The sequence below is a fragment of the Somniosus microcephalus genome, chromosome 11 (assembly GCF_052327205.1).
Source record: "Somniosus microcephalus isolate GS21.2 chromosome 11, FLI_Smic_1.0, whole genome shotgun sequence".
Taxonomy (NCBI): Eukaryota; Metazoa; Chordata; class Chondrichthyes; order Squaliformes; family Somniosidae; genus Somniosus; species Somniosus microcephalus.
In genome coordinates, this window is record NC_140997.1 from 770,558 (window position 1) to 783,541 (window position 12,984).

The following is a 12,984-nucleotide window of genomic DNA, read 5'->3' on the forward strand; positions in this document are numbered from 1 at the left end:
CACTCTGTCTCTTCATCGAAGTCACTGATACAGATTGTGAATAGCCGAGGCCCAAGCACTGATCCTTGCGGTACTCCACTAGTTACAGCCTGCCAACCTGAAAATGACCCATTTATTCCTACTCTGTTTTCTGTCCGTTAACCAATCCTCAATCCATGTTAGTATATTACCCCCAATCCCATGAGCCCTAATTTTGTGTAATAGCCTCGTGTGGCACCTTATCGAATGCTTTTTGAAACTCCAAATACACCACATCCACTGGTTCCCTCTTATCCATCCTACTAGTTATAACCTCAAAGAACTAACAGATTTGCAAAACACGATTTCCCTTTCATAAATCCGTATTGATTCTGTCCAATCATATTATGATTTTCTGAGTGCCTTGTTACCACATCCATAATAATATATTCTAGCATTTTCCCTACTATTGATGTCAGACTAACTGGTCTATAGTTCCCTCTTTTCTCTCTCTCTCTCTCTCTCTCTCCTTTCTTGAACGGCAGGGTTACATTTGCTACCTTCCAATCCGCGGGAACCGCTCTAGAATCTAGGGAATTCTGGAAGATCAAAACCAATGCATCCACTATCTCTGTACCTTCCTCTTTTAAAACCCTAGGATGTAGGCCATCAGTTCCAGTGGATTTATCAGCTTTTAGTCCCATTCATTTCTCCAGTATAATCTCTTTACTAATTTCTTTAAGTTCCTCATTCCTCACTAGACCCTTGGTTCCCCACAATTTCCGGAATGTTCTTTGTATCTTCTACTGTGAAGACAGACACAAATTTGTTTAACATCACAGAAACCCCACAGTGCAGATAGAGGCCATTTCGGCCCATCGAGCCTGCACCGACACATATCCCACCCGATTCCCGTAACACCTACACCAGCATATGTCCCACCCTATCCCCGTAACCCCACGTATTTAATCCCCCTAACACTAAGGGTCAATTTATCATAGCCAATCAACCTAACCCGCACATCTTTGGACTGTGGGAGGAAACCGGAGCACCCGGAGGAAACCCACGCAAACATGGGGAGAATGTGCAAACTCCACACAGACAGTCACCCGAGGCCGGATTCGAACCCGGGTCCCTGGCGCTGTGAGGCAACAGTGCTAACCACTATGCCACCATGCTGCCATTTCCTTATTCCTCATTATAATTTCTCCTGTCTCTGCCTCTAAGGGACCCATGTTTACTTTTGCTAATCTCTTCGTTTTTACATACTTGTAAAAGCTCTTACAATCTGTTTTCATATCTTTTGCTAGTTTACTACCTTTCCTATTCTAACACATGGCTGGAGAGTTCTTTTGCAGGACTTCAGGCCTTTCATTTCCACATGCACCTCAATGACTGAGGAAGGAGAGGGAGGGAAGAGAAATAAAAAATCTGCTTTTATTTGTTCGGGCCCATATCTGCCCCTATGGAGACCAGTAATCCTCATATAAAAACAGAAAATGCTGGAAATACTCAGCAGGTCAGGCAGCATCTGTGGAGAGAGAAACAAGAGTTAACGTTTCAGGTCGATGACCCTTCATCAGAACTGGAAAAAGCTGGAGATGGAGCAGGTTTTTAAGCAAGTGTAAGGGCAGGGAGGGGGAGGGGGGAAAGAACAAAAGGGAAGGTCTGTGATAGGATGGAAGGCAGGAGAGATGAAGAGACAAAAGGGATGATGGTGCAAGCCCAAAGGAGATGGTAATGGGCCAAGTTAAGAAACAAAAGATGGCTCTAGATGAAGTGTAAATGGCAATGGCAGAATGATCGACAGCTGCCATGTGAGAGAGAGAGAAAAAAATGGTAAAAAAAGATAGGGGCAGAGGTTATGGTCTGAAATAGTTGATCTCGATGTTGAGTCCAGAAGGCTGTAAAGTGGTTAATCGAAAGATGAGGTGCTGTTTCTCGAGCTTACATTGATCTTCATTGGAACAGTGTAAGAGGCCGAGGACGGAGAGGTCAGAGTGGGAGTGGAGCGGAGAATTAGTGACAGGCGACCGAAAGCTCGGGGTCACCCTTACAGACTGAGGTAATCCTCATTTCACTTGCCATTTTTACCTCCAGTACTGCGCCAGGTAAGTAGGATATCCCACCACAAGGAGTCTCTGCCCCCAGCTCCAACCCCAGCCCTGGCCCCGCATGGGCCCCGCCCCGGCCCCGCATGGGCCCCGCCCCCTGTACTCGCCTATGCCCCCCTGCCCTGGCCCCGCCCCGCGCACTGGCCCTGAGCACTGACCACGCCCCCTGCACGCGCCCATGGCCCCACCCCGAGCACTGGCCCCGCCCCCTGCACGCGCCTATGCCCCTGTCCTGGCCCCGCCTCCAATCACGTTGCCCGGTGATTGAAACATAGACATAGAAACATAGAAGATAGGAGCAGGAGTAGGCCACTCGGCCCCTCGAGCCTGCGCCGCCATTTAATGAGATCATGGCTGATCATCCAAACTCAGTACCCTGTCCCTGCTTTCTCCCCATATCCCGTGATCCCTTTAGCCTTAAGAAATATATCCAACTCCTTCTTGAATATATTTAATGAATTGGCCTCAACTGCCTTCTGTGGTAGAGAATTCCACAGGTTCACCACTCTCTGAGTGAAGAAATTCCTCCTCCTCTGTCCTAAATGGCTTACCCCTTATCCTTAGACTGTGACCCCTGGTTCTGGACTCCCCCGCCATCGGGAACATCCTTCCTGCATCTAGTCTGTCTAGTCCTGTTAGAATTTTATAAGTTTCAATGAGATCCCCTCTCATTCTTCTAAACTCCAGCGAGTATAAGCCCAATCGACCCAATCTCTCCTCATACGTCATTCCTGCCATCCCAGGTATCAGTCTGGTGAATCTTCGCTGCACTCCCTCCATGGCAAGAACATCCTTCCTCAGATAAGGCGACCAAAACTGCACACAATACTCAAGGTGTGGTTTCACCAAGGCCCTGTACAACTGCAGCAAGACATCCTTGTTCTTGTACTCAAACCCTCTCGCTACGAAGGCCAACATACCATTTGCCTTCTTAACCGCCTGCTGCACCTGCATGCTTACCTTCAGCGACTGGTGTACAAGGACACCCAGGTCTTGTTGCACATCCCCTTCTCCCAATCTATTGCCGTTCAGATAATAATCTGCCTTCCTGTTATTGCCACCAAAGTGGATAACCTCGCATTTATCCACATTATACTGCATCTGCCCAATCACCCAACCTGTCCAAATCATACTGGAGTTTCTCGGCATCCTCCTCACAGCACACGCGCCCACCCACCTTTGTGTCGTCCTTAAACCTGGAGATATTACATCTAGTTCCCTCGTCTAGTTCATTAATGTACATTGTGAATAGCTGGGGTCCTAGGACCGATCCCTGCGGTACCCCACTAGTCACTGCCTGCCACTCGGAAAAAGACCCGTTTATTCCAACTCTTTGCTTCCTGTCTGCCAACCAGTTCTCTATCCAAGTCAGTACCTTGCCCCCAATCCCATGTGCCTTAACGTTACACGCTAATCTCTTATGCGGGACCTTATCGAAAGCCTTCTGAAAGTCCAAATACACCACATTCACTGGTTCTCCCTTATCTATTCTACCAGTTACATCCTCAAAAAATTCCAGTACATTAGTCAAGCATGATTTACCTTTTGTAAATCCATGTTGACTTTGTCTGATCTGTTTTCCAAGTGCTCTGCTATTACATCTTTTATAATGGACTCTAGCATTTTCCCCACTACCGATGTCAGGCTTACCGGTCTATAATTCCCCGTTTTCTATCACCTTTTTTGAATAGTGGGGTTACATTAGCTACCCTCCAATCCATGGGAACTGTTCCAGAGTCTATAGAATTTTGGAAGATGACCAGCAATGCATCTAATATTTCTAGGGCCACTTCCTTAAGTACCCTAGGATGTAGATTATCAGGCCCTGAGGATTTATCGGCCTTCAATCCCGTCAATTTCCCTAACACCATTTCCCTACAAATACTGATTTCATTCAGTTCCTCCCTCTCATTAGACCCTATGTTCCCCGACATCTCTGGGAGGTTATTTTTGTCCTCCTTTGTGAAGACAGAACCAAAGTATGTATTTAATTGGTCTGCCATTTCTTTGTTCCCCATTATAAATTCCCCTGATTCTGACTGCAAGGGACCTATGCTTGACTTCACCAATCTTTTTCTCTTCACATATCTATAGAAGCTTTTACAGTCAGTTTTTATGTTCCCTGAAAGCTTACTCTCATACTCTATTTTCCCCCTCTTAATTAATCCCTTTGTCCTCCTTTGCTGAATCCTAAACTGCTCCCAATCCTCAGGTTTGCTGCTTTTTCTGGCCAATTTACATGTCCTCTCCTTGGATCTTATGCTATCCCTAATTTCCCTTGTTAGCCACGGTTAAGTCACCTTTTTTGTTTTATTTTTATGCCAAACAGGGATGAACAAATTCTGTAGTTCATCCATGCAATCTTTAAATGTTTGCCATTGCCTATCCACCATCAACATTTTGAGTAACATTCCCCAATCAATCCTACCCAACTCACACCTCATACCATTGTAGTTTCCTTTATTTAAATTCAGGACCCTAGTCTCTGAGTCAACTACTTCACTCTCCATCTTAATGAAGAATTCTATCATATTATGATCGCTCCTCCCCAAGGGGCCTCGCACAACAAGATTGCTAATTATTCCTTTCTCATTACATAATACCCAGTCTAAGATGGCCTGATCTCCAGTTGGTTCCTCGACATATTGGTCCAGGAAACCATCCCGTATACACTCCAGGAATTCCTCCTCCACAGTATTGTAACTAATTTGGTTAGCCCAATCTATATGTAGATTAAAGTCACCCATGATAATTGCTGTGCCCTTATTGCACGCGTCTCTAATTTCCCATTTAATACCATCCCCAACCTCCGCATTAGTGTTTGGAGGTCTGTATACCACTTCCACTAACGTTTTCTGCCCCTTAGTATTTCTCAGTTCTACCCATACAGATTCCACATCATCACAGCTAATATCCTTCCTTACAATTGTGTTAATCTCTTTAACCAGCAGTGCTACCCCACTTCTTTTTCCTTTTTCCCTGTCTTTCCTGAATATTGAATACCCCTGGATGTTGAATTCCCAGCCTTGGTCACCCTGGAGCCATGTTTCCGTAATCCCAATTATATCATATCCGTTTACATCTATTTGCGCAGCTAATTCATCCACCTTATTACGAATGCTCCTCGCATTAAGACACAAAGCCTTCAGGCTTTTTTTTTAACACTCTTAGACATTTTAGAATTATTATTTACTGTGGCCATGTTTGATTTAAACCGTTGATTTCTCTGACTGCCACTTTTGCTTTTCTCCTTCCTATCTTTTGTTTTTATCCTTGTTTCCCTTTCCTCTGTCTCCCTGCTCAGGTTCCCAACCCCCTGCCATTGTAGATTAAACCCCCCCCCCCCCCGCCCCGCCCGGCCGGCCGGCCAGCCATCGGTCACGGCCCAGGTGCAAACCCTCCGGTCTGTACTGGTCCCACCGCCCCCAGAACTGGCTCCAATGGGTGGGCAGGTTTTCCCCTCTTTTTAAACAGGCTGGAAAATCCCAGATGTTGCGGACTCAATGCAGCTCGGTTTCCGCCAGAGTTACGGCGAGGTGCCGCCGGAACTTCTCTGTATTTTTTGCGCCAATTCGTCTCAACTGTCCCTATGGAAAAAAAAAGTGGGAAACTTTTGAATCCCTTGTGAGGTACCTGAAACAAATGTTCCAGCTTTTCTCCCAATTCATGAAAACTGCGGCCTCCCGGGGCCGGTTTGTGAGGCGGAGACTCGGGGCCGGGGCCGGTTTGTGAGGCGGAGACTCGGGGCCGGTTTGTGAGGCGGAGAGCCGGGGCCGGTTTGTGAGGCGGAGAGCCGGGGCCGGTTTGAGGCGGGGGGCCGGGGCCGGTTTGTGAGGCGGAGACTCGGGGCCGGGGCCGGTTTGTGAGGCGGAGACTTGGGGCCGGGGCCGGTTTGTGAGGCGGAGACCCGGGGCCGGTTTGTGAGGCGGAGACCCGGGGCCGGGGCCGGTTTGTGAGGCGGAGACTCGGGGCGGGTTTGTGAGACGGGGCCCGGGGCCGGTTTGTGAGGCGGAGACTCGGGACCGGGGCCGGTTTGTGAGGCGGAGACTCGGGACCGGTTTGTGAGGCGGAGACCCGGGGCCGGTTTGTGAGGCGGAGACTCGGGACCGGGGCCGGTTTGTGAGGCGGAGACTCGGGACCGGGGCCGGTTTGTGAGGCGGAGACTCGGGACCGGGGCGGGTTTGTGAGGCGGAGACTCGGGGCCGGAACCAAAGTCTGCCCTCGGCCCGGGGACCTTCCCAGGCTGCACCGCCGGGCTCCGCTTCCGTTTCCGGTGGAGCAGGCGGGAAGTTTCCAGAATCTCCGGGAACATTAGACGAGTTTCTCCTCAGAAAAGGATTTCCACAAAAACCCGCCGCCATGGGGATTCTGGAGAAAATCTCCGAAATCGAGAAAGAAATCTCGCGGACCCAGAAAAACAAAGGTGGGAATCCGAGAATAAGATGAACCGTAAACTCACCCTATAGACTGTGTACAATAACCCCACACCCTATAGACTGTGTACAATAACCCCACACCCTATAGACTGTGTACAATAACCCCACACCCTATAGACTGTGTACAATAACCCCACACCCTATAGACTGTGTACAATAACCCCACACCCTATAGACTGTGTACAATAACCCCACACCCTATGGACTGTGTACAATAACCCCACACCCTATAGACTGTGTGCAATAACCCCACACCCTATAGACTGTGTACAATAACCCCCTCACCCTATGGACTGTGTACAATAACCCCACACCCTATAGACTGTGTACAATAACCCCCTCATCCTATAGACTGTGTACAATAACCCTATAGGCTGTGTACAATAACCCCGCGCCCTATAGACTGTGTACAATAACCCCGCGCCCTATAGACTGTGTACAATAACCAGCGCTTTATAAAGGTTCAGCATAACTTCTCTACTTTTGTACTCAATACCTCTATTTATGAAGCCCAAGATCCCATATGCTTTGCTAACCACTCTCTCAATATGTCCTGTCACCTTCAGGGACCTATGCACAATAACTCCCAGGTCCCCCTGTCCCTGCACACTCTTTAAAACTGTGCCATTAAGTGTATATTGCCTCTCCCTGTTCCTTCTGCCAAAATGCATCACCTCACACTTCTCTGTATTAAATTCCATCTGCCATTTGTCTACCCATTCTGCTAGCCTTTCTATGTCCTGTTGCAGTCGATTGGTATCATCCTCACTGTTTGCCACACCCCCAAGTTTGGTGTCATCGGCAAATTTAGAAATTCTACTGTATTTCAATATCCAGGTCATTTATATATATACTAGCTGGAGTACCCGGCGGTGCCGAGGGTTTTTTGAGGGCATGTTGTTGTTGGAAGAGAGAGAGAGAGCGACTGGGGGGGGAGAGAGAGAGCGACTGGGGGGGGGGGAGAGAGAGAGCGACTGGGGGGGGGAGAGAGAGAGCGACTGGGGGGGGGAGAGAGAGAGCGACTGGGGGGAAGAGAGAGAGCGACTGGGGGGAAGAGAGAGATTCTAAATCTTTACCTACCACTAATGTTAAACTGACCGATCTGTAGTTACTAGGATTGTCCTTGCACCCTTTCTTGAACAATGGTGTCACATTTGCCACTTTCCAATCCTCAAGCACCTCCCCCGCATCTAGTGAAGATTGGAAAATTATGGCAAGCCCTTCCGCTATCTCCTCCCCTAATTCCCTTAGTAACCTGGGATGCAAGCCATCTGGACCAGGTGACTTATCCACTCTAAGCATACCCAGCCTTTCTAGTACATCCTATCTATCAAAGCCTTTCTAGTACATCCTGTCTATCAAATGTCTATAGATTTTGTACAATAACCCGCACCCTATAGACTACAATATCCCCGCACCCTATAGACTGTGTACAATAACCCTGCACCCTATAGACTGTGTACACTAACCCCGTACCCTATAGATTGTGTACAATAACCCCGCACCCTATAGATTGTGTACAGTAACCCCGTACCCTATAGACTGTGTACAATAACCCTGCACCCTATAGACTGTGTACAATAACCCGCACCCTATAGACTACAATATCCCCGCACCTTATAGACTGTGTACAATATCCCCACACCCTATAGACTGTGTACACTAACCCCGTACCCTATAGATTGTGTACAATAACCCCGCACCCTATAGATTGTGTACAATAACCCCGCACCCTGTAGACTGCAATAACCCGAACACCCTATAGACTGTGTACAATAGCCCCGCACTGTATACTCTGTATAGTGCACAGCACATACACGGTTTATAAGCAGTTTATAAAATACCCTACATATAATACATTGTACACATTATGTATAAACGGTATATAATACACTCCGTATACTATATCCACCCTTTATATAAGAACACGCTGTATACTGTGTCTGTTTATATTACACTATGTAGGTACCGTGTATCTCACAGAATTATACGTCCAAGCCATGGCAATGTGCGACCTTGAGGTGATGGTATAGTCTCTGGGCTTCTTCATTCTGAACTTGGGTTGCATCTGGAGGGAGCCCTTTGAGCAGTGGAATGTTAGGGTGAAGTACGGTAGTTACAGGTCTGTCGCTGGTACTGGCAGTTGGAGCCATTTGAGGAGAAGAGTTAAGAGTATTATGCACAACGCATATTATCTTGGCTTTAAGTATTTTTATTCTCTTGTGTATTGCTATCGAATCTGCTAAATAAGACGGATGACAACGCCACTGTGAGACTGACCATAATGTGATTGGTGTTTTACAGCCACTGAATACCATCTGGGCTTGTTGAAGGCCAAGCTTGCTAAGTACAGAGCACAGCTGTTGGAACCCCCAAAATCAGCAGGGTCCAAAGGGGAGGGCTTTGATGTGATGAAATCAGGAGATGCCAGGGTAGCATTGATTGGATTTCCTTCTGTGGGTAAGGTAAGAACAAGTTAAGCTGGCATGTTCTTATTCTCTTTACAGTAACAATACTCTCCTCCTGGATAAACATGAGCTGTACGGGGTTAGTGGGACAAACTAGAATAAATGGTGAAAATGCACGGTAGTTCAGCCAGCACCTGAAATACCGAGAGAGAGAAGTCATATTTCTTTTGGAATCCAGTTGATGAATTATCATACCCAAAACGTTAACCTGCCTACTCCGCTAGTTGCTGACTTAAGTTGCTGTACATTTCCTATTTTGGTAGCAGATTTTTTTCTAGTGTGAGTAAACTTTACCGTAGGAACAGGAGGAGGCCATTGAGCCCCTCGAGCCTGTTCTGCCATTCAGTGAGATCATGACTGATCTGTGACCTGACCTACATACACCCGCCTTTGGCCCACATCCCTTAATATCTTTAGTTAACAAAAAGTTATCAATCTCAGATTTAAAATTGACAATTGATCTAGCATCAATTGCCATTTGGGGAAGAGAGTTCCAAACTTCTACCACCCTTTGTGTGTAGAAGTGTTTCCTAATTTCACTCCTGAAAGGTCTGGCTCTAATCTTTAGACTATGCCCCCCAGTCCTAGAATCCCCAACCAGCGGAAATAGTTTCCCTCTCTACCCTATCTGTTTCCCTTACTATCTTGAAAACTTCGATCAGATCACCCCTTAGCCTTCTAAATTCTAGGGAAAACAACCCTAATTTGTGTAATCTCTCCTCGTTACTTAACCCTTGATGCGGGTATCATTCTGGTAAACCTGCGCTGCTCTCCCTCCAAGGCTAATATATCCTTCCTAAGGCGCGGTGCCCAGAACTGCTCACAGTGCTCCAGGTGTGGTCTAACCAGGGTTTTGTACAGCTGCAGCATAACTTCTACCCCCTTGTAGTCTAGTCCTCGAGATATAAAGGCCAGCATTCCATTAGCCTTTTTGATTATTTTCTGTACCTGTTCATGACATTTTAATGATCTATGTATTGGACCCCCAAGTCTCTTTGGACCTCCACTGTTTTTAGCCTTTCACCATTTAGAAAGTACCCTGTTCGATCCTTTTTAGGTCCAAAGTGGATGACCTCGCATTTGCCGACATTGAAAGCCATTTGCCAGTTTTGCCCATTCACTTAATCTGTCGATATCCCTCTGTAATTTTATGTTTCCTCTACACTGCCGGCAATGCCGCCTAGCTTTGTGTTATCGGCAAATTTGGATATGTGACTTTCTATGCCATCATCTAAGTCGTGAATAAATACTTAAACTTACCTCTCGCTCTTAATATGCTATCATGTTCCAAGGCCTTGGGTACGACATGCATTGTTTATGGCTACTGCTGCAATAGAAAAACCCATGCAACTTGCTCTGTATTATATGGAAGCTTTAGTCAGATATTCAAGGATTTTTTCCCCTCCTGCTACAAAGCTTTAACAGCTGCAGTTTCACTTTAATTGTCCTTTAAAGTGCTCTCTCAGCTCAGATCCAGGTCTCTCTTGTCTGATTCCAATTGCATGTGCTTCTGGAGTGTCAGAACACAAAAGTTGTGTTGTAAGTAAGATATAGGTAGGCAAACCTTCTGTCACTAACCCCCTGCACCCTGCAATTCTATTTGTAAATTGTTTTACCTGGCTCCCTCTCTTCGGCCATGGCTTCAGCCAACTTCGATACCTTCTCTCCTGTTCCCTGCTCAGTTTCCATCATTCCCACTGTACAGGAGCTTGGACATCATCATTGAGACCATTAGTTACCAAAACAGCATTGATTACAGCAATAAGATTGGAAATCTTGAATTTAAAAAATAAAGTCATTTCACTTTGAAAGAGGAGATGCATTATGTTAAAATGCTACATGAACCTAAATATTATGCGCACACAATCTGTTACTTTCTGGTTTCTCTTAGTCCCTTGTTCCTGTTTCTGTTTCTGTGCCTTATCAGTACTTGTGAGGGCCAGTGTGGGGAGTGATCATTTTGTGCAGAGTTCCCTCTACAGTGGTATCATTTTTTAAAATTCATTGATGGGATGTGGGTGTCGCTGGCTGGCTAGGCCTGCATTTAGTGCCCATCCCTAATTGCCCTTGAGAAGATGGTGGTGAGCCGCCTTCTTGAGCCGCTGCAGTCCATATGGTGTAGGTACACCCACAATGCTGTTAGGAAGGGAGTTCCAGGATTTTGGCCCAGCGACAGTGAAGGAACGGCGATACAGGTCCAAGTCAGGATGGTGTGTGGCTTGGACGGGAACTTGTAGGTGGTGATGTTCCTATGCGTCTGCTGCCCTTGTCCACATAATGCTTGCTGCCAGTGACTAAGAAATTGAAAAGCACTGCAAGAAAGGAAGGCTGAGAGTTGCCGGTAAATGTCCCGATACCACCAATTATAATATTTAGGGTTCTGTGAAAATTTGACGGCAGCATAGAAGATAGGAGCAGGAGTAGGCCATTCGGCCCTTCGAGCCTGCTCCGCCATTCAACGAGATCATGGCTGATCATCCAAACCCTAGCACCCGGTCCCTACACCGACAGCCATCCCACACAAGCCCTATCCCCGTAACCCCACGTATTTAATCCCCCCTAACACTAAGGGCCAATTTTTATCATAGCCAATCAACCTCACCCGCACATCTTTGGACAGCATGTGTTTTAGCCCTTGATGATGTAAACTTTGAACCCCATTGAACTTGCTTATTCTCAGTCACAATGAAATGCTGTGTATATACATGTGTACCTGTAAACTTGGCACGTTTGGTAGCAATGTTGCCTCTGAGTCAGATGTTTGTGATGTGATCCCCATGTAAGGTGTTTGAGCTCAATATTATCAGATCTTCTATCATTTGGATAAAACGCTAGATTGAAATCCTACCTTTTCCAGTGGTTTAGGTGGACATTAAAGATCCTGTGATATTATTTAAAGAATTTTCAAAATAATTTCTTATACGTGAAGTGAGCGATGAATAAGGTGCTATATAAACACGGATCGCCTGATATATGGAAGGATCCCAGGTCACTTCTGCTCACAGCAGCACCCAACTCTAGACCCAGGGGAAACTGGAGTGCAAGGAGAGAAATCAAACTTTTTATTTATGAAAAGAAACTTCCTAGTAACCTAGAAAAATAGCCTAAACTGTTGCTAATTAGCCAGTCTTAAATTGAAGCTTTGTACCTGTCTTATGATGAGCTCACACTTACTTTTAATTTTTCTTAAGTTGTGCCAAATATTTGTCTTTCAGTCTACGTTCTTGAGTTTGATGACTTCCACTGCAAGTGAAGCAGCTTCGTATGAATTCACAACCCTTACCTGTATCCCAGGTGTCATAGAGGTCAGCAATTCTCTTATCTGGTTATTTATCCTGATCTTAGTAAGATTAAACTATGCTGGATCTTTGTGTGTGCTATGAGACTAGGCTGCACGGTGGACTGTAGTTGCTGTTGTGTTTTGATCCTGACATCATCTCCGCAGGAGAATACACACTATTCATTGCAATTGAATTCTAACTAGATGAGGTTGTGTTTTTTACGCTTCAAACCTCAGTTATTTGTGGAGCTCATCGGCTTGTGATTAAATCCATATTCCTAAAACTGGCGTAATTGCCATTTACAGCATTGTGGAGCACTTAGGGAATGTTCTGAGGGAGCACACTTTCAGCTCCCGTGCAGTTATTTCCTATTTCTATTACTGTTTTTATTAGAACATAGAAACAGTAAAATAGGAGCAGGAGTAGGCGATTCGCCCCTTCGAGCCTGCTCCGCCATTCAATATGATCATGGCTGATCCTCTATCTCAATACCATATTCCCACGCTCTCCCCATACCCCTTGATGCCTTTTGCGTCTAGAAATCTATATCTCCTTAAATATATTCAGTGACTTGGCCTCCACAGCTTTCTGTGGTAGAGAATTCCACAGGTTCACCACCCTCTGAGTGAAGAAATTTCTCCTCATCTCAGTCCTAAATGTCCTACCCCGTATCCTGAGACTGTAACCCCTCGTTCTAGACCCCCCAGCCAGGGGAAACATCCTCCCT

General features: G+C 46.2%; 1 protein-coding gene across 2 annotated transcripts in view; it reads left to right on the forward strand.

The window, feature by feature from the left end:
- Positions 1 to 5,493: 5,493 nt before the first annotated feature.
- Positions 5,494 to 12,984, forward strand: part of drg2 (developmentally regulated GTP binding protein 2) — a 44,733-nt gene continuing 37,242 nt past the window's right edge. The window contains exons 1-3 of one of the 2 annotated variants that reach the window (XM_086000017.1): positions 5,494 to 5,701; positions 8,813 to 8,973; positions 12,192 to 12,281. In XM_086000017.1, coding sequence (XP_085856143.1) covers positions 8,920 to 8,973; positions 12,192 to 12,281 — 144 coding nt within the window. In that variant the 5' untranslated portion in view covers positions 5,494 to 5,701; positions 8,813 to 8,919. Of the gene's footprint in view, positions 5,702 to 6,195; positions 6,496 to 8,812; positions 8,974 to 12,191; positions 12,282 to 12,984 lie in introns of those variants that run through there. The other variant, XM_086000016.1, reaches the window with a different exon arrangement.